Genomic DNA, 26,206 nt, shown 5'->3' with positions numbered 1-26,206 from the left:
TAAATTTATTTGCTAAAATAAACTTTTCTCCGGAATTAAAATCACACAGGAATTTTTCATCAACATTTTTGGGACAGAGACATTGAGTAAGAGTGGCTATCTTTTTTTTTTTTTTTGGCTGCACTGCACGGCTTGTGGGATCTTAGTTCCCAGACCAAGGATCGAACCCAAGACCCTGGCAGTGGAAGTGCAGAGTGCTAATAACCATTGGACCACCAGGGAATTCCTGGCTATTATCTTTTTTTATCCCCTATAATTAAAAGGGTCTTTAAAAAGATTAAGTAATTACAGTTACAAAAAAAATCAACACATAAAAGTACAACAGGAGGGTAAAACATCACCCAAAATTGTACTAAATTAAGATAATCACCATTAATATTTTGGTGACCATCCTTTCATGCATCCGTATGTGTGTACACACACACACACACACACACACACACACACACTCTCTCTCTCTCTCTCTCTCTCTCTCTCTCTCTCTCCCTCCCTCTCTCTCTCTCAATTTCTCTCTCTAAATGGAATCATGGAAATTGTCCTTCAGAGTGGTTTTGACTGAAGGCACAGAAATAATAGTCAAACGAACAATTGCAGCATCAACCCTCTACAAAGGCTAATGGGAGAAGGGATGGACTAAGACATGGATCTAAGATCTATGACTTAGATTCTGAGTCATGCAGGCATTTATGAGCAGAACTCTAACTTACAATAGGTAACATGTCTATTGAGCATTCTCTAAAATATCTGATACATGAACTGAGCACCTGGCTGATTCTGAGTGGCAGTAAGGTGACTACTAAATTACTTAATAATTCTCTAAAAGTGCCCAGTGTGCAGCTACTTGCTGTGATTGGTTTCCACTCTTTTGTGAAATTTTAAAGAAGTGGGCTTACATTATCATCTAGTTTATGGGTTGGTATGGGAGTAAGCAAGAGGTGACTGCAGGTGAAATAAATATGTCCCTCCAAATTGAGGTTTGAATCACAGGTACTCACGAGCTCTTATGATTCGGTATTCTACTTCATGGAAGAAAACTAATTTGCCAAAGGATAAAGGCAGATGGCCATCTTATTCATAGAACTTGGAAAGAATTGCAGAGGAATTGTTTTGGCTAACATTTATTGAGCACTTATTATGTACGAGGCACTGTGCTAAGCACTTTATATGCTAGTTCTCACAACAACCCTATGATGTACTCCTACCATTATTCTTGTTTTATGGATGACCAAAAGGAGCTTCAGATAAATATAACTGCCTAGGTCTCACAAGAAAAATATGGAGGAGCAGGGAGTTAAGTCCAGGTATGCCTGACTCCAGAATCTGGGCAATTAACATTGTGCTATGTTGAAGTAAAACTGCATCAGGTGGGCCCAACAGAAGCAGCTAGCTGTTGACCTGTTGGATGAGGCCGAGACTACTTATCTGAAGGTTGAAGAATGCCAACTGACATGACATCCTCCCAATATATAATATGTTGTATAAAGGATGCCAAAGGGTACTTCTTATAAGTATCTAGCCAAAAGATCAGGTTAGAGGTAATAAAATCATGTCATTGGAAGTGGAGGTTACTTGCCCATTGTTTCCACAGTTGGACTACGAGTATTTAATTAAATCAATTAAATGAGCTTGGTTGGTTGTTATTAATCCATTAAAATGCCAGGACATAACTGAATATAGAGAGCACAGGAATTCTACCAATTCAGGTTCAAATTTGGGCAGTGTCCCAGGGATGCTGTCATCTTGAATTAGTTTTCATAAATACTTCTTAAAAGAAAGGACTGAATAATATCCTACAGTAAATGCCAAAAATTTAAAGCAAAACAAATAAAGCCAATAAAACCTTTTCTTTATCTTACCCCCATGGAAAGCTACTCTTGGAAAACCATTGGATCAAAATGGACCTCAACTGTTACCCAGCCCAATTTTCCATCCTCTGAAAAACCTTTTACCGACAACAGCCCTGACAAGTAACACCCAGCTTCCTTCCGCCTGCATTCCTAGTCCTGCGCACTCCCTACCCCCACGGCAAACCATCTCACTGGTAAGTAGCCTTGCTGACAGATGTTCTTCTTTTTGCCAAGGTGAAAATTTGCCTTCCTGTAACCTACCCTTTGGTCCTCATTCTGTCCTATGGAAATATAGTTTATGTTTATTTTCTTTTTCTCCTGACAGTCTTTCTAATATTTGGAAGTCACAGGTCTTTCTGACTGCTTCTTTCTTGCAGGTTAAACATCCATGTTCCTTTGACCATAGGCCAGGGTGCCAGTACTCCACCAAAAGCTAAGTAGATAAGACTCCAGGTAAAGTCTGATGAGCACACAGCAAAGTGGGGCTAATCCTGTCTATGATTAGGACATGGGCATTCTCCACATACTACGACTGTATTGGTTCCCTTGGCATTTGTTCCATTGTTGATTTATTCTAAGCTTGTGGCTAATGAAAGCCCTGAGATCTTTTCTAAAGTGAGCAGTTGTTGCTGAGCACGGTGAACTCCCAATCAGTGTTACTGTTCATGAAATAAACTATTTTGCTAGGTATGATCCCATCAGGATCAGTATGGTAGAAGGCAATTCTCATGATCTTTATGAAAATTACATATTTTCTTGGGATCATCTGGCACATGCAATCCAAGAAACAATTGGTTACTTACTCATTAGCATTCAAGCTAGCTGTGGCTCTGATGATCATGTAGCAGAGTGTGAGAGCACTGAGGAGGCCAAAACTGGCAATAATAAACCATTCTTCTGTTGACAAAGGAAAGGGAGGAAATCACTCTGGGGAGAAGGCTTATGTCAAATCGATGTCAACATTTCCCTCAAATGCAACGAAGCAGACGTCAACGGAGGTGTAAGCCAAGACTGGCCCAAGGAAGTGAAGCAGGAGGAGGTTTGCCAGAGAGCTACTAAGTGGAGAAGGTTAGTGGAAGTAGTGGTGAAAGCTGCAAGGGAGAAAGGAAAGCATGGCCCAAACATTTCTTCCAGTTAAAGTCCTGAGGTTTGTGAGAAGTGTGGCCACCAAAAAGTATGTCACTTCTGCATGGCTGTGTCCCTCATTCTCTTTTTTTTTTTCCCCCCTCATTCTTAAAGAAAGGCTTAGAAACATGGAGCAGTGGTTCCCAAAGATCTCGTGGGTACTCCAAGCAGTCTGCAGGCTGGCCTTCCATGGCATTCACATCTATATTCTTTTTGCTTATGAGTGGGTTTACTTATAGTCTTTATTTAAAAAGGACATCTTATTGGTGTCTCCTGCAAAGAAGAGAACTACCCTTCACAACCCCACCGCTGGGAAGCGGCACTGGCTGTTCTGGCTTTATTAAACAGAAGTAGAAAGGGTAGGTTATTCACAAGGTAGGTTATTTCAACTCTTGGCTCATCAAAGAGTTGAAAACCTCTGGTACACAGAACTCTAAAGGTTTTTATCTAGTTTCTCTCTAGATCCAGGAAATAGGTTAATATTTTCCCTTAACTTTTCAAACTCTGTATCATCAAGGTAACATTCCAAAAACAGTACTTACTGAGAACCACAAAAATAACCTGAGAACCAATCTGACTTCCTAAAAAGTCTTAACTATAAAATATTTCCTAAAATATACACAAACTAGGGCTGGTTTAACAACGTGTTACACAGTAAAGTTCCCTATACATCTGCAATAATGCAGAGAAGAAATTTATACTTGGAATGCCAAATGTTTATATGCGAAAGCTGTGTATAACATGGGAGTTTCTTAATCTGGTTTCCATGAATCCTACATCTATGCAAAACTGTGTGTGCCTAGGAATTTTTCTAGAAAAACGTTATTATACTTTCACTGAATTTTAAAGGTTGTGATCTTCAAAAGGTTAAGAAGAACTGTTCTTCAGGACTCCAGGATGCTGAGTTGTTCTATGAGCATTTCTCTGCCCACCTTGGTTTACATTATTAAAATGCACAGCAAACTCTTTCATTTTAGATAACAGTGCAGCCACTGCTTCTTGGAATACAAATTCCTCATCAATAGAGTGAATTTATAAGGTTTTTATTTAAGTCAAAATAAACATTTAAGAACCCATGCAAAATCCACCATTTTTACCCACATATATTTTAAGTTAGAAAAAATATATACTGCCATTTAAAAAAAATTAAGAGATGGCTGATAATCAATTTCAAGAAGCTTAACATAGCATTCTTTATTTTTTTCTTCTTAGGCTTTTATACATGATAAGCAGACTAACTTTTAGAACTTCAATTACGTCTATGTTTCCAATTTTGAATATAGCATCCATACACGCATGGCATTTCAGTTACAAAAATTAGTAACCAAAAAGAAGTAAACACCGTCGTAATAATACCCGATGGGCCCAGAGGTATTTTAGCACCGACCTACTGCAGCTGGGGTCTCGGTCACCTCTGTTCTCCCCAGTGTGTAGTTAGCACAGTGCCTTGCAAACAGTGGATGCTGGTTGAATGCACTGTAGTTACTATGGCACTACAGAGCTTTGAGGTTAAAGCAGAGGTAGCTTTGGTCTAATTTAACCACATGAGTTTCATTTATTAACATGTACAAATTCTGCTAAAGGTGATTAATTTGATACATGAAGTAATATTTTTATCATCAAAACATAAGATTTTGAAAGGATATTTCTATATAAAATATAATGGGATCAGTACTTAATGTAGTAGTAGGTGCTCAATAAATGTCGATCAATGAAGGACCTACCAAAAACTCATTAGTAAACAGACAACTTTTGTCTCCTTTATTATTACTAGATCAATTTTTAAAAATCTAGCCCATAAAACCTAAATGTCAAAGCAGGACAACATGAAATGCTGTTAAAACAAACCATTCGTAAATGGTAAGAAATCAGTCAAATTGTATCAAAGAATAGCTTTACTTATTTTATAACTGAATGAAGTCTCCTTGAGTTTAGACAGATGAGAAAATAAAACTTGGGAAATCATTTTCTAACAATAATTTTTGGTTAGTTAAGATCACGTATACTTCAATTGAATAGACCACACAAGTCGTACTATTTAAGGGAAAACTCTTTTTAACAGCTCTATCCATTTTACTGACTCCCAGAGTTGAGAGGAGTCCCATTAGGGTTAGGGCTCGAAGCTATAGGTAAGCAACAGCATATACTGAAAAAGGCAGCACCAGAGTGGTGACGAGGAAGATGGGGTGAAAGGTTGTTAGATGAAAATAACACATAAAGAATGGATTGAAAACAGCTGGCTTGTTACGGGGTGAATGTCCACAAGGCCCACTCGCACGCCTGCCAGCCCACTCATACTTTGGCAAGGCCATCAAAACACTCAGAGCATTTTTTTTTTTCTTCTCGTCAACAGTTCAACAATCATGACGGTCATAATTAGCCCAGAGCATTTTTTAAAAGTAGATTACCTTTTGGCTTTTCTCACACTTCTTGTACAATTATACCAAAGAGGTAAGTGCTAAGACACCAAATTTCATAAAAGTATAAAATAAAGTGAGCAGCAGCTGGCCATCTCAACTGTTCCTGAAGTTGTGAATTTTTAGGTTCAAATTCTGGATTAGTTTTTTACTAGGTTGCCTGCAGCCTAGGTGCTAGAGACCACTGGTGCTCACAGTTACACGACACACCTGAGATGCTGCTGACGTCCTACCTCACATCCCTGCCTGCAATGCAATCGTTTCAAAACAGGCTTATAAACAGCTATTAAGACAAACCTCTGATCAACTACTCATCAAATGGCAACTATTCCTATTAACTACACACAAGTACACAAGCTTCTTATTATAAAGGAAGTTTCGTTATTCCAAATATCTGTTTTAACAAAAGTAACCATTACTTTCTCAGTTACAGACTAAGTCACTGGCCCTCGTGATTGCCTCAACTCTCCACCACACGTCAAATACCAGCAGCAAATCTGTCCTGTGCCCTGGGCACAGGGCCCACTTACTTGTTACTGCGATGTTGATCTCTCCTGTTCTAGGAGTGAGATCCCCATCCTGAGGAAGAGGCGAGATCCCCGAAGTTCGAAGTGGCTCGAGGCCAAGGGAGTTGTCACTGGCGAGGTCACCTAGGGCTGATCTTCGGTTAACTGCTTGGGTTCTGGTGAGCCTTTCCATATCAAATGCTACGTTATCAGTACATGGCAAATTTGGCTGCAAAATATTTCCAGATTAAAAGTACTTGTAAGATTAACAAATCCTTTTATACAATTCTAAATGTTTGACATCCTGTTGCAAAGACTTTACCAAGTTTTTTCCAGGTGATTTCCTCTCATTTCTCTCCCCATCTACACCTTCCACTCTCATCCAAGAATTTTTATTTAAAAGGAACAGACGATTTCTTCCCCAAAATGGTACTAAGGAAAGCCAAAATCCATTGCAGAACCGAGAAAATTGAATACTTCATCTTTACAAAGTGACAACCTTTTGTGGACATGGCTCACAGGCAGAGGGATTCATTATTATAAAGCTGACAAACAGCACAGTTATCACTTTGGCTCGTATGTTAATACAGGTAACATAAAATATCCTTTCACCCTATTAACTTCTCTGTAATACCCCCACCTATCTGCTAGTCAGTTTTTAAATATCTTCTATCTTTAAACATAATTAAAGCACACAACCAAGAGCAGATCAACATTGAAAAGACTTTTGAACTCTAAGAAAACTATGTTTCAAAACCTAAGCATTGGGACTTCCCTGGGGGCGCCGTGGTTAAGACTCTGCGCTCCCAATGCAGGGGGCCTGGGTTCGATCCCTGGTCAGGGAACTAGATCCCACATGCATGTCGCAACTAAGAGTTTGCATGCCACAACTAAGGAGCCCGCCTGCCACAACTAAGACCCAGTGTAACCAACAAACAAAAACAAAAACAAAAAAAAACCTAAGCATCTAATGCTGAAGGAGAGGTACAGAGCTGCTGTGGGGTCAAAGCCTACTAACTAAAAAGTGGATATGAAAGGCCAGGGATGCTGCTAGACAGTCTCAAGGACGGCCCTCACCAGAAGGAATTACCTAGGCCAGTGTCAGTGGTGAAGAGGTGAAGAAACTACAACACCACTGATGTGATCTCTGGAGATGGAGGATAAATGGGGCATCACTACCTAACTAGATAACATATTTCAAATAGGACTACTTAGATCTGTAAAGCTAAAACAAGGAATTCATCTGTTGGGTCAAAATAAACTTTCTTCTCTCTATGGAGATTATTCATTCACTCTTTTTTGAGACCAGAAAGTATTTCACTTTCCTCTAAAAAGCAATAATCCTGGACATATACTTCTCTTAAGGAAGGAACTGCAGGAAGTCTCCAAGGTCCTCAGTTAGTCAGTCCTGACTCTCCTGGCCAGGGCTGAAGTGCCCTATGTGGCCGGCACCCAACCAAAACCCCTGCCCAGCTGTCAAAGGTCTGCCCAGGGCTGGCACTGCCCACCTTCACTGACTGCAATTACCAACGCCCAGGAGAGCAAAGCCAAATTCAAGAGGAAGGAACATAAGTGATGACATAGTTTTATATCATGCTGAATGCAGAAAAAATTACTATTGGACCAGAGTTAAAAGTCTACATTCTATTCCTTAAATAAAAAATATTGGAATAGAGGAAAATCATGTTCTTCTCTCTACCTCAGTTCTTCATCACACACCCACCACCCAACAGAAGAAGCAGGCTGTAAAGTGGACTAGCACAGTTCTTCATCTGCTCTTCCAGAAGTTTCCTGAGGTGGGCTGGACTTTAAGTAACGTAGGAAAAAAGGCAGTGTTGGACTAACAGGGTTATCTGGCAGAGAAAGCCAGTGTTTTCTTGTGAGACTTTTAACCATCTGCTTGTGCTATGTTATGTTATGCTTAGAGATAATACTACACAAAAGTATTAACAAAATAGGAAACATACCACAATTCCCAGGGCCTTCAAAATATTAAGTTTGCACATAGGACAGGTACAATGTTCACTAAGCCAGGGATCCACGCAGGATTTGTGGAAAACATGCCTATAAAAAAATGGAGAATTATATCACAAATTATATACTGAAAAACTCCTAGGCCAAAATGTAAAGAAATGGAATTTTTAGTTAGTCTGTTTGGTACCAAGAGACAAATATTGGGGATGTATTAAAACTGAGCTGGCAGAAAATATCCTGAATCCAATCTTGTATGTTGATAGCACCGTATAATGAGAACTGATACGTAGTATTTGGCTGTTTGGTGTTTTTACTCCACCAAATTCCAAAAAAGATTTGAGGAAAAGTAGGAAATTTATTAACAATGAAGATAATGAATTATACGTTATAAATCAGTTGTTTTCAATAGTATCTAAAGTAGAAATAGAATTTCAAGAAGATATTAACCAGAAGTTAAATGAAGAGTTCTCTATATAATTAGTTTCATGGACCTCTGTTTAAATATCATTTAAAAAATTATTTAAAAAGACTTCTAAGCAACCCAGGTTAAATGTTTGTAAAGTTACAAACATTGGGTGGTTCGAACTATGTTTAGGGATGCACTGTGCTTGAGGACCAGATAACATTTAGTAGCAGTTTCCAGCTGAGATGTTGAAGGGAGAGAGAGGATGGGCGATTTTCTCTCTTATTCCAGAGAGTAGAAAGTCACATCCTTGTGACTGGAAATCAATCATGGACGGTTTTGCATTCTTGAAAAAGATGCCTGTGTCCTTTGGAAAGGAGAAAAGATGGTGAGGGAGCCGTTGACATCATTTCTCAAGCTCAAGTACCTCTCCGTGGTAGCTCTGAGAACCTGAAACGAGGCCACACGGAAGCCCCCGAGTCCTGGCCAAGCAGGGGGAAGGGCAGGTGCCAGGACAGATGTTCCAGGCACCTTTGGAAGCACTATAATCAGAGTCTCTGGATAAGATAGAATAAATTTTGAGAAAGATATCAAATTGAACCATGGTATGCCTTTTAAACCTTGTTAATTTATAATTTATATTTAGCTTATAAGCAGTTATATGCCCCAGTTTTAAAATGCAGTTTTGATTTTAAAAAGTAGGAGATCTAGAAAACTCACTTTTTTAAATTGGGATTTGGAAGAAACATTCACGCTTACAGCTTCAACCCAAACAACCTAACATCACTTGGTAGCCTTGTACCCATTTCTTTGGGGTAAGAATAAAAATCTTGACAACGAAATATATTAATCTGGTCTGAAACTTACAGATAATGCAATGAACCAGAACCTCATCATCCTTGAAAGCTTTTATTTAAAACTGAAGGTTTTTACTTAAGAGGTGAAAGTCATCAAACCATAGGCAAGACCTAAATTCATTCAGTATACACAGTGCACTGTCACGTCTGTTTCCTGTTCCTTGCATCCAAGTATGAGTGTACTCCAAAAGGGAGATGAAGCCTCCTTACCACAGGGCTGCACCAAGGGCGTGTTCTCAGAGATGGGGTTCAGTCCCCAGCAGCTGTGAACTGTGCCAGTGCTGGCTGTGGCCCAACAAAGACTAGAACAAGGCCTCTAGTCCTTTTTGAAGACGTATACCCTTTAGGTCTGACATAAATGACAGATCCTCCCCCTTGCAAGGGTGCATCTGCCTAATATCTGGCGTACTTTTTGGAAGGCCTATGGACCACTGAGGGTTTGGTCAGTGTTGGGTGGCTGGGAAGGTGCTCTAAGCCAGTTCTATGTAGTGTGGACCATGGACTTTGGCCAGTTGGCAGGTGACAGAAGAGATAAGGTTTTGTGATCTCTGATGCAGCTGCTTTGGTGTGGGGCAGCTGACTTGAGCCGGCTGTTTGTGGAGACCTTGGTTTAAGCCAGCAGCGGTGGCCTGGCTTTCACCTTCCCACTCTTACCAGCGTTTTTGCTTTCCCCTTTTCTTATTGTCTGGTCTTTTCTATTACTGGTTATTCAAAAAGGAACAAAATGGTATAATCCTATATTTAATTTTTAAAGCTGCGTTGAGTGTTCTCTATTTATCTGTTCTTTAACCTTAGTTATAAATGGATTTCTCTTATGTTGGGGTTCTTAATTGTTTCCTTGGAGGTTTGCTGATCTAAAAGAAAGTATCTGGTCCCCTGCTGTGGGGCACTGTAATGAAGGAAAACAAAGACTAACTGGTTTTCTAGGGACAAGCTGAGAAAGAAAGCCTCCCCTCCTTAGCTGACTCAAAATCACAAAGAAGTATTTTCTTTCATAAAAAAATAACTTTTCCTTTTGACTATCTGTTTACCCCATGGCTTTCCTACCCCCAGTCCCCACCCCAGGCAGTGATCCGTCCCTCCCTCCCTCCCACACTCCCTCCTCCATCTGTGCTGTCTTTCCAGGTTCCCTACAGTCCAGCTCCTGCACCTGGCCCAGAGACCATCAGTCCGATTCCCACAGCACATCTCCCTCTTCTGAAAACAAAACCTGACAACGTTTGTCTTCACCTACTGGCCCTTCTGACACAAGCCTATCACTCTGCTTCAGGTCACTGACAGAACTGTGGTGAAGAGCTGCCCTGTACTTGTTGCTTCTTTTCTTCGTCACCCATTGTTTTTACCTCTTGCTTCTATCTCCTCCTCAGGTCTACTGTTTTACCAAACTCCACATGGCCTTCCCTTCCTCCTAGGTAAAGTTCTGCTACTACAACACTCTGAGCCTTGACGAACTGCCCTTTCTGACTCCCAGCTGTCTCATCTGAACACTGCGGGGTTGGGGCGTAGTGGGGAAGGTTGCCTGCCATCTACCTTGTGAAGCTGTTTGGAGCAGTAAGTGAAAAACTTAGAAAAGGCACCAAGGGCATGCAGATGAAAGGTGTCATTAAACATACATTCAGGCAAAGTAACGTCAGCATTTCACACGATATCCTGATACGTGGTCAGAACACTTGAGTGTGCCTCAGGTCCCAGCAGCCCAGCACCAGAGTGACCTCGTACAAGCTTGCAGACATACCACAAGCATGCGCGGACACCTCAGAGGGCGGCACCTGGGGCCAGCCAGACCTTGAAAAGAAGCTCCCTTCTCACTTTTATAGATAAAGACTTGAATAATAAAAATGCACATAAAAGCAGAAGAGGGCCCAACATATTTAGGGCTGAGTGGTGTACGGGAATGGAAAGCAGGTGATGTGCTGACGAACAGTGAAACGTGAAAAGGATAAGCGTATCAGAGCTTCGGCAAAAGTCCTTTATTCCTATTAGAAATACTTTGGGATACAGAATGTGAAACGTATAGAACATGAAAGGAACCAAACCAATAATACTGAAATACGATGCTTTCCCACTCTCCTACTTCCCACGTACACCATAAGCTAGAGTGATCAGAACAACGGCTGGGGGTGGGGTGAGGAGTCTACATTGAAGGTGAGTTGTTTTCACAGCTCTGCAGCCTCTTGGTGCCGTGCAAGAACCTGGCAAATATAAAAGGATCCAGGATTATTAAAGGTCAGAGCAAATAACTCTTCTCCCTGAACTGGGACCGGCAACAGACACTGTTGAAACAGGCCCTCCCTCTGAGGAGGGGGCATCACGGTAATGCCTCTGCCAGCAGCCAGATGACTGACCCATCTTAGCTCTCGAAGTGGCATCTTAGACATACGGTCATCCAAGCTGCAGAACTCTACTTCTGAAAAGTATTTTTAACCACTAAAAATTTTGTGGCTGACCTTTAAGTAAAAGAGGTCTAAATAAAGTGCCAGTTTTCCAGTTTCTAAGATGTGTTGGCTAACATCCAAAGGATGATCAACTGTAATCAACTGCCACAAGTAGGAGGTCCCAAAGCAATGCCAACTGCCATCTGTCCACAGTAAATTAACATGACAGAAGGTAAAAAGTAAAGGTCATGCAACAAAAAGCCAGCAATCCATGAGAGGTTTGCTATCTACAGAAAGTCTTAGTTCAGTCTTGGGATAGGCTTGTTAAAAGGAAGGACAGACAAAGGCATCTGGGCTTTTCTTCTCCCCTTACTCAGGGGTAGAAGGGACAGTGAGTGCAGATGCTTTCCAGAGTCTGGCTGTAAAGGGGAGAAGCTGTAGAGTGGTACAGCTTTGGAGATGGGTTTGAAAGAGAATTATAAAAACTGGATAGAAAATGCTTGAGCATGATGAAATGCTGGTGGGTAGAGACAGAAAGAACAAAAAATGGAGGGAGCAGAGAGTCAATACAGCAAGGTCCCCAAGGAAGGGAAGGTGTTGGCACACAGAGGCCTAGGTTGAAAGAGCACAATAGAACCAAGGAGGCTGTCCTCTCCATCCTAATTGGGAGGGAAGGCTGCAAGGGTGGGTGTGGAGGCAGGTACGCATGAAGGCTTGGGGACAGCAGGCTGGGAGAATTTCAGCTGTCTAACAGCCATTATTTTCTGTGAGGTTTATGGTGAAGTTACCTGATGAGAGTGAGGAATAAAGGGATGAGTTAGGGTGTTTAAGGAGAATGAATACACCTGGATGTGCTGCTTGAGGAGTAGGGAGAAATGACCAGGGAAAGAGAGAGGCTCCGGGCAGCGCTCCTGGCCCAGCTGGAGGAGGGCTGGTTGGAGCCCCACGGGAGGCAGGGAGGTAGCAGAGCTGTCTGGCAACCAGAGCTAAAGGAAGACATAGCAGAGTCACACCTCGGCACAGTTTTAAAGACCTATAGACAAAAGAGGAAGGGCAGAGTATCTCAGGCAGAGGGAATAAAGCAAGTAGCGGCGCAAGAGTTAATTCAAAGGTACTTGAGAGGAATCCACTGGAAAACAGAGGCTTGGAGAAGATTTGGAGTAAAGATGAGTATTTGTGTGGAGCCATCCTCTAGGTCAGTGGCTCTCAACCGGAGACACCTGTGGTTGTCACAACTGTGTGTGTGGGGTGCTATTGGCGCCTAGTGAGTGGAGCCAAAGATACTGCTAAATAACCCACAATGCACAGGCAGCACCCCAACCTGCCCAACAAAGAATTATCTGGTCCCAAATGTCCACAGTGCCCAGGTGGAGAGACCCTGCTCTAGGTCAAAAGTTGTCAACTTGGGTCATACAAAATGTTGCTTGATGTGCAAAGTTAGTCTTTACTACACCTGAGAATCATGCTGTTGTCACCATTTCAGTTAGGTGAAATGTTTTTTTGCTGAGCAGGCTGTGCAACACAGAGAAAGCTACAACCTGCTTCAAAGCAAAAGGGGAAGTCAGGGCAGTGGGAATGTATAGTCTAGACAAGGATCTAGGAATAAAAGACAACCAAGTGAGCAGTGCCCTAATTACAGGTGCACAGAGATGCCGTTAAGTTTGCCAAATTCTAATACTGGAAAGCAGACCATAAACACAAAGGTTGAGAGCCCTCCTCTGGTGGAAGGTGCAGCCATAGAAATGGCTGAGGTCAAGCAAAGCTCTAGACTTCAATAGATGGTATGGCCTTGCAGCATCAGAGTCACCCGGGTACTTAATAAAAACACACATGCCCGGGGATCCCCTCAGGATTTGTTTCTGAAAGCTCCTCACTGATTCTGATTTCTGGAAGGAAAAAAGAGAACTAAGAATGAAACTCTTGAGAAGCCAATGCTTGAGGGACAGGGAGAATACGGAGCAAACTTCCCAGCATAATCTATTTTCAGCTGAGGCTCCCCTGAGGAAAACAGTGCCACCTTATTAATAAACCATTAGTGGTTTTGGAAGCCTTCGTTCTTAGGTCCCAGATGCTTCCAAGGGCCCCTGGACTGAGATAAGAAGACAGAGAATTTTGAAAGACTCGGCTTCTTCCTGGCTATTCCAGTGTCAAAAGAAATCTGTGCAGGTAAAAACAACTTTTAAAAGCAAGGAAGAGCTGATTATGCTTTATAACGTAACCTACTAATCTTTCCCCTGATCTGCACAGTTGACCTTTGAACAACCTAGGGGTGGGGTGGGGTGGGGTTAGGGGTGCTGATGCCCCATGCAGTTGGTAATCCACATATAACTTTACCGTCAGCCCTCCGCATCCACAGTTCTGCACATTCAACCAATTGCTGATCATGTAGTACTGCAGTATTTACTACGGAAATAAGTGGACCGGTGCAGTTCAAACCCGAGTTGTACAGGGTCAACTGTATTTGTATGTGTATTTCCTTTAGCCTCATGTTTTTAGACTGGAAAAACTGTAATTACATAGTTTAATTTTCTATAGCACAGCTTACATTTAGTTTTACAGATTTCCCTTTTTATGTAAACTAAATGATTTGACTTCCTGAATCTTTGTTTTCTGTTTCAGTATATGGAATTATTCTTAAGTTTTGATTAAAAAACCCCAGATCTTTCTAGGCTCAAAATATATAACTATGTGAATAAGTAAACTAACACCAGTAGCCTCATGCAGACAACTACTACTAATTATTCTATTCATTCACATGTTCCGTATTATTAGAAGGCAGGAGTTATGTGGATGTCTTTTAAAAGAGAAGGGAGAAGGAAGAGGAAAAGTCTTCTGATTTTAGGCTTCTCAGTAGGTGACCTCATATTTTTCCAGTCAATGCTCAGAATTGTGTATCTTAGTGTCTCATACTCCCTAGCTTGGCATAGCACCATGGTAGAAATCCACATGCTCTTTTTAGGGCACCAGAGTACAGGCGAACATCCTCCTTTTGGAGGGAGGCATGTGGCCCTACATAAAGAGCAGGAATAATACAGAGGCACACCTTTATATTGGCTCTGCCATTTCTGACTTGTGTGACCCTGGCAGCTCTACTATTGACTTCGCCATCCTTTACTGGACAATGGGGAGAGAGTAGATGTAAACTGCACAGAGCAGAGTACCTGACGTGGGACAGGCACACAGCACATACCAGTCCTCCCCACTTTACACAGCCAAGGCTCAAAAAAAGATTTGATCTAAGTCCTAGAGTTCTGGTACCCAGCACCAAGTGAACACTGCTGAGGCTTTATCAGACAGCCTAGTGATGTACTCTGATTTAAGAAGGAGAGGAACAGTGGCTAGTTCTGAAACCCACAGAAGTCACAGAAATAAAAATTCTTGACCTTAATGTTTTTAGGCTACTGATGTGCCTGGAGGTTATGCCCCTGTGTTTCTCATAACTAGAAAAGGCTTTGCAATCAGTTCTTGCTGAGGCACACGGCTCACCACTATGTGCAGTATGCAGCTGGGCCTCTGCCTACCAGAAAAGCCGTGGGTAAGGTGGCTCTCAAAAGCAAGTGGATACCCACTCTGAAAGGGAGATGTACAAATCACATTAGTATCATTCTATTTTAAACGAAGAAAGTTGACATACTTGCAGGGGAGAATCCGGACAACATCATTCTGTTTATAGCTTTCTATGCAGACTGCACAATGATCAAAGTCTGGGTCTGTTTCCTGAAATGAAAAGCACAGCAACAAAAGTTATACGCTAAAGCTATAAGTACCTAAATGGAGGAGATACGATCCAGCTAAGATTTTTCCTGTGGCAACTGTGGTAAACAGGTGATTATAAAGTGAAAGGTTATAAAAAAAATGTAACGTTTCCATTTGCTTAACTGTATTGACCCAAATTGTAATTAAGCCAGTCTATTTTGTTTTTAAACTATGGTGTAACAATTAATACTAATTCTGTTTGTGAAACATCTTAGAAATCAGAATACTAATTTTTTTCAAGATTCAAATCAGCTATCACCTTGGACCATCTAGTGCTGCATCACTATTCTGGTCTGAGAAGGTTTTCCTCATCAGGACGCTCATCTGACCACACAGTTAAGTACAGGCAGAAAAGATGGTCGAGCCCGCAAAAGACTCACCCCAAGGATGGGAGCTGTGCATCTGGTCATAGATTCGGGGTAGAGAACAGTCATGGACTCAACTCTATACTAGGTCTTTATCAAGGGTCAGGAAGAGTCAGCCAGGTGTTTGGTCACCCAGGGTAATTGATCTCCTTCCTCCTCTGGATTGGGGAAGGGTTCCCCTGCCTTGTCATTAAACAGAGCACTACCAGGAAAGGCTACACTATTTGCTGTGTCACTGCCCCTTGGACTGAAACTCAGTAGGGTAACTCTTGACAGGTCTAGGAGGTACAAATTAAAAAGTGCTGGCTTTAATAAGGAAAGATGGTTTTGTATTAGCATGGGGGACAAAGTAGGATGGGTAGGTTGGATGAGCTCCAGGGAAGTTCAAATTAATGTGGCAGCTGAAGGCTACCAGGTCAAAAAAGCATTTATATCAGTGACCACTCCTCTGGGGTTAAAGTACAGCTGTTGTGATGCTGCTTATATTTTCTGCAAGTGTTTTTACTTTTTTCTTTCTTTATAGTGTACCATGAAGTTCACTGAAAATGTTTCTACCTTCTGGAGCTGTGTCAAGGAAAACTAGATGTGGGGTGTCAAGGCAGTGGGAATAAAAATGAGTAAAGTCAAGAAAGCGGTAAAACTTAAGACGATGGAGAATCACCTGTAATTATCCTTCCAGAGCTCTTTGCTAAAAAATGAGAGTTGGTTTTGGGGCAGAAGACAGGTTTGGTTTTATAACTTCAGAGATGCAATTTCTTCATTCTAGATAACCTTGAATATATTGAACACAGGGTCTCACATTAAGTTGCTGTTTTGTCCATAGAGAGCAGAAGCAGGGCTCTACCTAATTTTGAGATCTGACTGGAGAATTCGGGTCAGGAATCTCAGCCACAGATAGCCTCTATCACTGCCTCTCTGATTCATTCCCCCTAAGCCACTAGACCCAACCCTAACAAACTGTGCCCTTCTTTCAAACCGCGCCCTTCTTTCAAACTGCTTAGCCCACTGTACAGAAAGCACCTTGTTAACCAACACTCCCTTGAATGTGGGTCTCTAGTTCTCCAGCTAATTGGTGAAGAACTAGAATACAGAAGAGAGAGGCAAAGTCGCATGAAGCACAGGAAGAGAATGCACATTCCTGGCTACTTAAGAGTTCTTCCCCAAAGTATGCTAGGTTTTAGCAGAAGAAAACTGTTGAACACCACAGCTAGGGAAACCGTAAGTAGTCCGGTGATGCTAATGATGACAGGAGCATTTAAAATCCAGGAAAATTAGAGAACTGTATGGAGGGTCTCTGAATGACAGGCATACTAAGAATAAGATTTCAAAGAGAAGCTAGTTTAGATAGTATGCTTGGAGAAAAAGAATAATCTAACAAAGGAGACACAAATGGTTAGGGTATACTCCCGCCCACCAAATCAAAAGCAAAATACTTTACTGTTTTTATAGTGTTAAAGTGATTTCATTACTGTACCTTATCACCTTTTTTCACTGTTCTGGTTGTTAATTTGCTGATGGCTTTCTTGGCTGCATCTCCAAGACGACGCTATGAAAATTGCAAAGGAAAACAGACATTAAGTGTAAGATCTCTGGATGTTCTTTTTTTTTTCTGATATTTCAGCTAACTTTATTTTATTAAAATTTTTAATTGAGGTATAATTGATATACACATTATATTAGTTTCAGATGTACAAAATAATGATTTGATAGTTGTATGTTTTGAAATGATCACAATAAGTCTAGTTAACATCTATCACCATACAGAATGTTTTTCTTCTTGTGATGAGAACTTTTAAGATGTACTCTAGATGATGTTCTTTATTTTAAAATAATTAAATGTATAAAGTCCCTATTATCCTACATTACTTTCCATGTCATATCATATGAGAGGATTCTAAAAAAGTAATTAAAAAACGAGAAAAACTGGCAGTTTTCCCATAGATTTAGCATTCTGGTAAATAAATGTATATAGTAAAAAAGCCAGGTGTCATAATCACCGTTGCATTTTGTATCTAACAAACATTTGAAATATTACAGCATTATCAACATCTAGTTCTTGTACATGTCAGAGCTACTGCCACTGTTCTAATAGCTTTCCTATTCTGCTCCAAGGATGACCATTATTAGATATATAAGCTCTGTCTTTGTGAAAGGACACCTCTAAAGCTCCTTAAAATTGCTTATCATATCACTGTGTGGGAGAAGGGATGCAGTCATGAGCTCTGCTTCTGACTCTGCCACTGCTATGCTCCGTGATCTTAGAAAGGTGCATTTACCTTTCCAAGCTTGAGTTTTTCTCATTTATCTAAGGTTAAGTCAGAAAATCTCTAAGGCTGAATTTATCCAGCATTTTGCAGACACTGCCAACACTGTTAGACACCAAGGACCCAAAGATGAAAAGACAGTGTACCCCTAACCTTGAAAAGCTAACTGAATTGGAAAGCAGACCAGTAAACACATTTTCATCAAGTGCCGTACGATGGAGCATGCCCAGGTGGTGTGGCAGCACAAAGAAGGCAAAATAATGCAGGTGGGGTGGGACAGGGCAGCAGAGGACTGCCAGGGAAGGCTTTGAGCAAATGATGCCTGAGCTAAGACTTGGAAAAGTGAGTAGGAAGGAGTTAGATAAGGAAAGCATTGGGATAGGAAGGGGGATTCTGGACAAAGGAATAGTCTAGTAAAGACAAACAGGTGTGAAGCACAGGTATGTGAAGGAAATTACAGTTCGATATAACTATAACTAGGGTAAGCGTATATTACTCAAATTAGAATATTTTGAGAGTCAGAGGGCCCTGTTAATAATTACACTGGGACAACAGGTGCAAACCAAGACTGTTCCAGGCACACTGGGACAGACGGTCACCCTGCATATAACCAGATCCTAAACTGTGGTGGGAGGCAGATGATGAGGCTGAAGGGGTATGGTGGGGGTTAAAACAAAGGGGACCTTGGATTCTACCCTGAGGATAAGACAAAAACAGCATAAAATTTTAGGAGGAATTTTAAAGTACACAAAAGAAACCGGAATTTAATGAACCTTTAATGTACTTATCATTGACTTTCAATTATCAATATTTACCTATATTCTTCATCTATTCCCCTCTCCTTATTGTGCTAGAGGATTTCAAAGCACATCACAAGCACTGTATGCTTTCACCCATAAAGTCACCCCAAGTGAACTATGTCTAACAGATACGGGCTTTTGTTTGGTGCCACTGTCTTATCTAACAAAATTAACAATAATTAATCAACATAATCTAACACTCAGACAATTTCCCCAGTTGCCTCCAGAACGCTTGAATCAGTATACAAAGTCCAAACATTGCATTTGGTTGCTGTGTCTCAAGTCTCTTTTAATCTGAGTCCCCTCTATCACATACATGCATATATACATATACATGCATACATACATATATATATTTTAAATAGCCTTATGGAGATATAACTGACTTAAACTGCATAAAGTGTACAATTTGATGTTTTAACTTGACTATGAAACCATCACAACAATCAACATAGTCTATCATCCTCCCCAAGTTTCCTTGTGCCTCTTCTTAATCCCTTCTTCCTGCCACCTTTTCACTTCATCCCCCATGAACTACTTTCTGCTACTATAGTTTGTATTTTTGAGAGTCTTATATAAATGGAATGACAGTATGTACTATTTTGTGCATGCTTTCTTTCACTCAGCATAATTATCTTGAGATTAATTCACGTTGCTGCATGCATCAATAGTTCATTTCTTTCTTATGCTATGTAGTATCCCATTGTATAGACATACCACAACTTATTTATCCTTTTCCCTGTTGATGGGACATTTGTATTGTTTTCCAGTTTTGGCTGCAATGAATAAAGCTAAAAACAGCATTCTTTACTTTTCAAACAGCATACAGGTCTTTGTAAGGACTTATACATTCCTTGTGCTGGGGTAAACAGCTATGAAGTAGGGAAGATTGGCTAATATGGTAGGCGTGTGTGACTTTTTTTAAGAGACTGCCGAAGTGTTCGCCAAAGTAAGTGTACCATTTTACATTTCCACCAGCAGTGTATGAAAATCCCAGTTCCTCCACATCCTCACCAACACTTGGTATGGCCAGTCTTTTTCATTTGATTTTAACCATTCTAATAAGTGTGTAGTGGTATCTCATTGGGGTTTTAATTTGTATTTCTATAATGACTAATGATGTTGAGCATCTTTTCATGTACTCATTTGCCATCTGCATATTTTCTCTGGGGATGTGTCTGCTAGAATCTTTGGCCCATGTTTCTAGAGTTGTTATTATTGACTTGAGAGTATTTTACATATTCTAGAAGTCCAGTGTGCTACCCATTGTGCTACAGAGCCACTTAGAGAGTATTTTACATACTCAAGATATAATTCATTTTGCATATACTTTCTCTCTGGCAGAAGTTTTTAATTTTGATGAAGTCAGTTTATCAATGTTTCATTTGTTGATTGTGCTCTGGTGTCGTATCTAACTAATCTTTGCCTTAACTCAAGGTTACAAGAGTTCTCCCTATTTTCTTTTCTAGAAGTTTATATGTAGGCCTTTATACGTAGGTCTCTGATCCATTTGAGTTACTTTTGCATATGGTTCAGGGTATGGATCAAAGTTCTTTTTTTCATATGACACATAATTGTCCCAGCACCATTTGTTGAAAAGGCTGTCCTTCCTCCACTGAATTGCCTTTGTACGTTTGGCAAAAACCTGTTGCCCATATACGTGTTGGTCTATGGCCAAACACTATTTTGTACCATGTATCTATTTGTCTATCATTAAGCAAATACCACACTGTCATGATTTCTGTAGCTTTGTAACAAATCTGAAATCAACTCCAATTTTTTTCTCCTTTTCCAATGTCTTTTTGGTTGTTCTTGATCCTCTGCATTCCCATATTAATTTTAGGTTCATCTTGTCAATTTCTATTAAAAACAAAAGCCTTCTGGGATCTACACTGGGATTGCACTGAATGTATAGAACTGGGAGAGAACTGACATCTTAACAATATTGAGTGGTCCCCCGAACACTGTATATCTCTCCATTTATTTAGTTTTTATTTATTTTTCTCAACAATATTTTATAGATTTCACTGTATAGGTCTTGTACATCTTTTGTGAGATCTCTAAGAATTTCCTGTTTATGTTATTTCCTGTTTGATGCTAATGAAAATGGTATTTAAAAAATTCAATTCCCATTCATTGCTTGTATAGAAATAAAATTCATTAATGTATAATGATCTTGGGACTTCCCTGGTGGCACAGTGGTTAAGACTCTGAGCTCCCAATGCAGGGGGCCTGGGTTTGATCCCTGGTCAGGAACTAGACCCCACATGCATGCTGCAACTAAGAGTTCACATGCCGCAACTAAGGAGCCCACGTGCCACAACTAAGGAGCTGGCAAGCTGCAACTAAGGAGCCTGTGAGCCACAACTAAGGAGCCCACCGGCCGCAACTAAGACCTGGTGCAACCAAATAAATAAATAAAATAAATATTAAAAAAATAGTTATAGTATGGAAATATGTATGGAAATATGTTAATATAAATGTTTCAGACATTGCATGAAATTTCTAAAAATCTTATATGTTCTGGTATAATGTTGTAAGTAATAATCCTAGTTATTACTTTAAAATGTATATCTCAGAAATAACTAATTTTCTTGTCAACTGCATTATTATGAACTTTCATCAAATCTTTAAAAAAAAAAAAAAGTTATAAAACTGTATAATGATCTTACATCTTGCAACCTTGTTAAACCCATGTTACTTCTAGTAGCTTTTTTATAAACGCCATCACATTTTCTTCATAGACAATAATGTCATCTGCAAATGACAATTTTACTTCTTCATCTCTAATATGGGTACCTTTTATTTTTCTTTTTCCTTATTGTGCTGGCTAGAACCTCCAGTATAATGTGGAAACAAAAGTCATAAGAGCACACATCAATCTCTTGCTCCTAATCTTAAGAAAAACCATTTAGTCTTTCCCCTTTAAGTATGATGGTAGCTGTCAGTTTTTCATAGATGCCCCTCTTCAGTTTAAGGAAGTTACATTTTATGCCTACTTTGTTAAGAGATTTCTAAAATGTAATTCAACCCTTACTGTTAAAAAAAAAAAACAGAAAAAAAATAAAAACAATGGAAATAATGCACAAGATGATCATAAAAACACATTAGTGAACCACAAGTACTAGAAAGAAGCGGAAAAGGCAGCAGGATGGTTCTTTTGCAGCCTCTGTCACCCAAGGAGACACAATGTCCATACTAGTCTTCAAAAAATGAGGGAAAGCCTCATATGATGAAAGAGGGGTTTTAAAGGTACCTCTTTAAGAAGTCAAGTTCTTGTAATCCAAATGGGTTTGGACCCAATGGCCTACTGACCTTTGACGTTTACCAACAAAGTTTGTGTACGGCCAGATCTGACACCTGCTTTCACTTGATTTTAATGGCAAATCTGTGCCTGTGGTCTTGGCTGTACCTACAAGAGCTCGTGAAATACCATAGGTGCTCAAAAATCTGTGGAGTGAACAGCTGTCTACTCAAAACCATTTTTTAAAAAGTTTGTTGGGAGACTAAAGAGGAAAAAGGATGGTAGGTCATGTGTAAAAAGGATGGAGGCTTCCCAAATTCCACGGGGATGGAAATGGGGGTAGTCAAGGATTAGAAATCATTCCCTTGGTGGAGATGCAATGAACGGACCCTGAGGTCAGTTCTGGGAGAAAAAAAAAAACTCACCTAAATTTCTAAGAGACACACAAAGCATGTTCCCTGATTCTCTTTAATGTCTGGCCATGGAAGGAAGGTTATAATACTGATCTCTAATTCTGCTTTACGGTCTAATGTGGACCTCTTACACCTGTTGAGGGAACTAGCTGGTGCTATCCCCATCCCTGTCCCTGAGTACAGGGGAGGGGACAACAACTGTGAGAGGGTCAGCTATCATGGGCCATGAAGTAGGGGAGGCAAATTGGATTGGTGGGTTTTCAGGAGGTAGAGTGGGAGATGGCTTGGAAGAGCTTCTCAGTTTTGAGATGGGCTCACAATTCTGCCCCATTGCTTCTTAGTTGGGCATATCCTCCTCCTTCTGCTCCTTCTATCCAAGTCAAAGTCCTCAAGCTCCTGCAAAACCTCATCCATGAAGTGTACAGGGTGTTCTAAGACACAGCCAACTGAACTGCATCATTGGAAAGCTTTTCACCATTGGTACCATCAGCAGTTGAGACAAAGTATGGGAGCAGGGAGAACTTCTGGGCAAAACTGAAGATTTTGGGGGTCACCTTTATGTCTGCATCATTTTTTTTGGCCACCAGATGCACAGGATCTCTGGCCTGAACTCCCAAAGCCCCATTTCCCAAGGTGCTCAGGTTCTTGTAGGTGACTTTCCTCTGACATCAAACACCACGATGTAGGCGTGGGCCTTGCAGTAGGAGGCATGTGTGCTCTGGAACTGCTCCTGGCTTGCTGTGTCCAAAAAGTCCACAAGGATGAGACCAGTAAGATACTGCCCACCATGGCCATGTGCTTATACAGGGTCAGGGTGTATGTGGACAGCTGCTGTGGCTGAAATCCATCTATGAAAAATCTCTCCATAAATTTGGACTTGCCCATGGTGCTGTCCCACTGGCAGATGATCTTCATGTTGTCATCAGCATCGTATTTCTCTTGGTTCAGCTCACAGGGTTTGGCTCTGTCCCGGGCCATTGGCTCCTGGCTATAGAGGGGCCCAGCCCAGGGGAAGGGACTCTTGTCACTGTCAGCCTGTTATTCCAGGAACCAGGCCCTCTGTCTGGCTCAGGGCCCAAGGAAGGCCTCAGAGAGGTGGTTCCCACATGCTGAGCCTGCCATCGGGGAGGCTTTGTCCTCTTGGATAGTCTTGGGTGAGGGCTGGAGAGACCAGGGATACTGCAGGTTGGCCAACCCTTGGCCAGCTGACCCCCAGGCCCTGCACACTGCCATCCCTGGACCCTACATCATCCCAGACACCTTGCTAAAAGTTTTTAATCAGGAATATATGCTGGATTTTGGTAAATGTTTTTTTCCTGCGTCTATTGAGATTATGTGGTTTTCCTTTTTTTGGTCTGTTAATATAGAAAATTATATTGATTAATTTTTTGAATGTTAAATCAACCTGCATTCTTGGGATAAATGCCACCTGGTCATGATGAATTATTTTTATATATTGTTAGATATGATTTGGTAAAATTTGTTTAGAATTTTAAAATCTATGTTCAAGAGGGATTCTGGTCTGTAGTTTTCTGTTTTGTAATGTTTTTGTCTGGTTTTGGTATCAGGATGATGCTGGCTTCATAGAATGAAATGGGAAGTATTCCTATCTTTTCAGTTTTCTGGAATTGGCATAGAATTGTTATTATTTCTTCCTTAAGTTTTTGTAGAACTCACCAGAAACCATCTGTACCTGGAGTTTTCTTTTTTCGGATAGTTTTAAATGCAATTTCCTTAATAGATATAGGGCTATTTAATTTATCTGTTCATCTGGAATGAGCTTTGGTCATTAGTATAGAATGACCACACTAATGGAATTCATCCATTTCATAGAAGTTGTCAAATTTATTGGCTTAAACTTGTTCATAAGATTTCCTTACTATCTCTATAATCTGTAGCGATGCCATCACTCTCATTTTTTTTTTAAAGGTTTATTTTATTATTGATTGATTGATTGCTATGTTGGGTTTTCATTTCTGTGCTAGGGCTTTCTCTAGTTGCGGCAAGCGGGGGCCACTCTTCATCGCGGTGCGCGGGCCTCTCACTATCGTGGCCTCTCTTGTTGCGGAGCACAGGCTCCAGACGTGCAGGCTCAGTAGTTGTGGCTCACGGGCCTAGTTGCTCCGTGGCACGTGGGATCTTCCCAGACCAGGGCTCGAACCTGTGTCCCCTGCATTAGCAGGCAGATTCTCAACCACTGCGCCACCAGGGAAGCCCTCTCATTTTTGATATTGCTAATTTGTGCCTTCTCTTTTTCTCCTGATCAGTTTGGCCAGAGGCTTATCAATTTTATTGATTTTCTCAAGGAACTAATTCTTTGAGTAATTTTCTCTACTGTTTTTCTGTTTTCTAGTTCAACAACTGCTGCTCTGATCTTTCTTATTACCTTTCTTCTGTCTACTTTTGGTTTAATTTGCTCTTCTTTCTCCAATTTCTTAAGGGGTAAGATGAGAGTATTAATTCCAGACATTCTTCTCTAATATAGAAATTGCTTTAGTAGCACCTTCAAAATTTTGATATATTGTGTTTTCATTTTCATTCAGTTCCAATGATCTTCTAATTTCCCTTTTGATTTCTTCTTTATCTCATGGGTTATTTAGAAGTTAGTTTCCACATATTTGGGGGTTTTCCAGAGATTTTTCTGTTACTGATTTCTAATTTAACTCCAGGAGGTCAGAGAACATATTTTGTGTAACTTGAATCCTCTTAAAATTTGAGACTTGTTTTTATGGCCCAGAGAGCATTTCCAAAGAATGTATGTTCTGCTTTTGTTAGAGGGAGTGTTCTGTAAACATCAATCAGGTAAAGTTAGTTGACTATGCTGTTCAAGTCTTTTACATACTCAATGATTTTCTGTCTCCTTATTCTTTCAATTATTGAGAGAGGGGTAATGAAATCTCTGACTATAATTGCAGGTTGGTCTATTTCTCACTGCAGGTCTATCAGTTTTCACTTCATATTTTTTTTAGCTTTGTTATTACCTGCATAAATGTTAAAATGTATCCCTGGCAATAGGTTTGCTCTGAAATCTCCTGATATTAATTAGCCTCTTCAACTTTATTTTGATTTGTGTTGGTTTTGTGTAGCCTTCTTCACCCTTTTAACCTATTTGTATTTTTATATTTAAAGGTTTCTTACAAGCAGCATATGGTTGGGTCTTCCTTTTTTAATCCAATCTGTTAACCTCTGCTTTTAACTGGGTGTTTAGAGGGTATACTTTAATGTGGCTATTGATATGATTATGTTTATGTATATCATTTTGGTATTTGTTTTCTATTTGTCCCATCTGTTCTTTATTCCCTTTTCCTGTTTTCTGTGTTGTTTAGGATTGAGTTTTTTGTTTTGTTTTGTTTTGTGTTTTTACAATTTCATTTGTCTCCTTCGTTGGATTTAGCTATAACTCTTTGTAGTGTTACTTTAGGGTTTAAGTATGCATCTTTAACTTATCACAGTCTAATTTCAGGTGATTATACTACTTTACATATAGTGTAAGAGCCTTACGACAGTATTCTTTCATTTTATCCCTCTCAGCCTTTGTGCTATTGTTGTCACCCATTTTACTTATATAACTCCACTATATATTATCATATTTCTTAAAGCAGTTTTTAAAATATTTATTTATTTATTTATTTATTTATTTATTTATTTATTTATTTATTTATTTATTTATTTATTGCTGTGTTGGGTCTTTCTTTCTGTGAGGGCTTTCTCTAGTTGTGGCAAGTGGGGGCCACTCTTCACCACGGTGCAGGGGCCTCTCATTATCGCGGCCTCTCTTGCTGCGGAGCACAGGCTCCAGACGCGCAGGCTCAGTAATTGTGGCTCACGGGCCTAGCTGCTCCGTGGCATGTGGGATCTTC

The 26,206-nt window shown here is 40.3% G+C and overlaps 1 protein-coding gene and 1 pseudogene across 4 annotated transcripts in view; both read right to left on the bottom strand.

Annotated features, from left to right (window-relative positions):
* The window catches only part of RNF130 (ring finger protein 130), a 100,364-nt gene that overhangs the window by 4,664 nt on the left and 69,494 nt on the right, over window positions 1-26,206 (bottom strand). The window contains exons 4-8 of one of the 3 annotated variants that reach the window (XM_082379328.1): window positions 17,100-17,171; window positions 15,139-15,221; window positions 7,863-7,959; window positions 5,920-6,124; window positions 2,651-2,744 (exon numbers count right to left, since the gene is read on the bottom strand). In XM_082379328.1, coding sequence (XP_082235454.1) covers window positions 2,651-2,744; window positions 5,920-6,124; window positions 7,863-7,959; window positions 15,139-15,221; window positions 17,100-17,171 — 551 coding nt within the window. The remainder of the gene's footprint in view (window positions 1-2,650; window positions 2,745-5,919; window positions 6,125-7,862; window positions 7,960-15,138; window positions 15,222-17,099; window positions 17,172-26,206) is intronic. The other 2 variants (XM_082379329.1, XM_082379330.1) reach the window with 2 other exon arrangements.
* Window positions 22,651-24,258, bottom strand: LOC309623013 (rab-like protein 2B pseudogene; annotated as a pseudogene). Its single transcript has one exon. The product of its transcript is annotated as a rab-like protein 2B pseudogene (transcript).

This window comes from Balaenoptera borealis, assembly GCF_965194805.1.
Source record: "Balaenoptera borealis genome assembly, chromosome: 2".
Taxonomy (NCBI): domain Eukaryota; kingdom Metazoa; phylum Chordata; class Mammalia; order Artiodactyla; family Balaenopteridae; genus Balaenoptera; species Balaenoptera borealis.
Note: the sequence above shows the minus strand (reverse complement) of the source record. Positions and strands in the feature narration are given on the sequence as shown.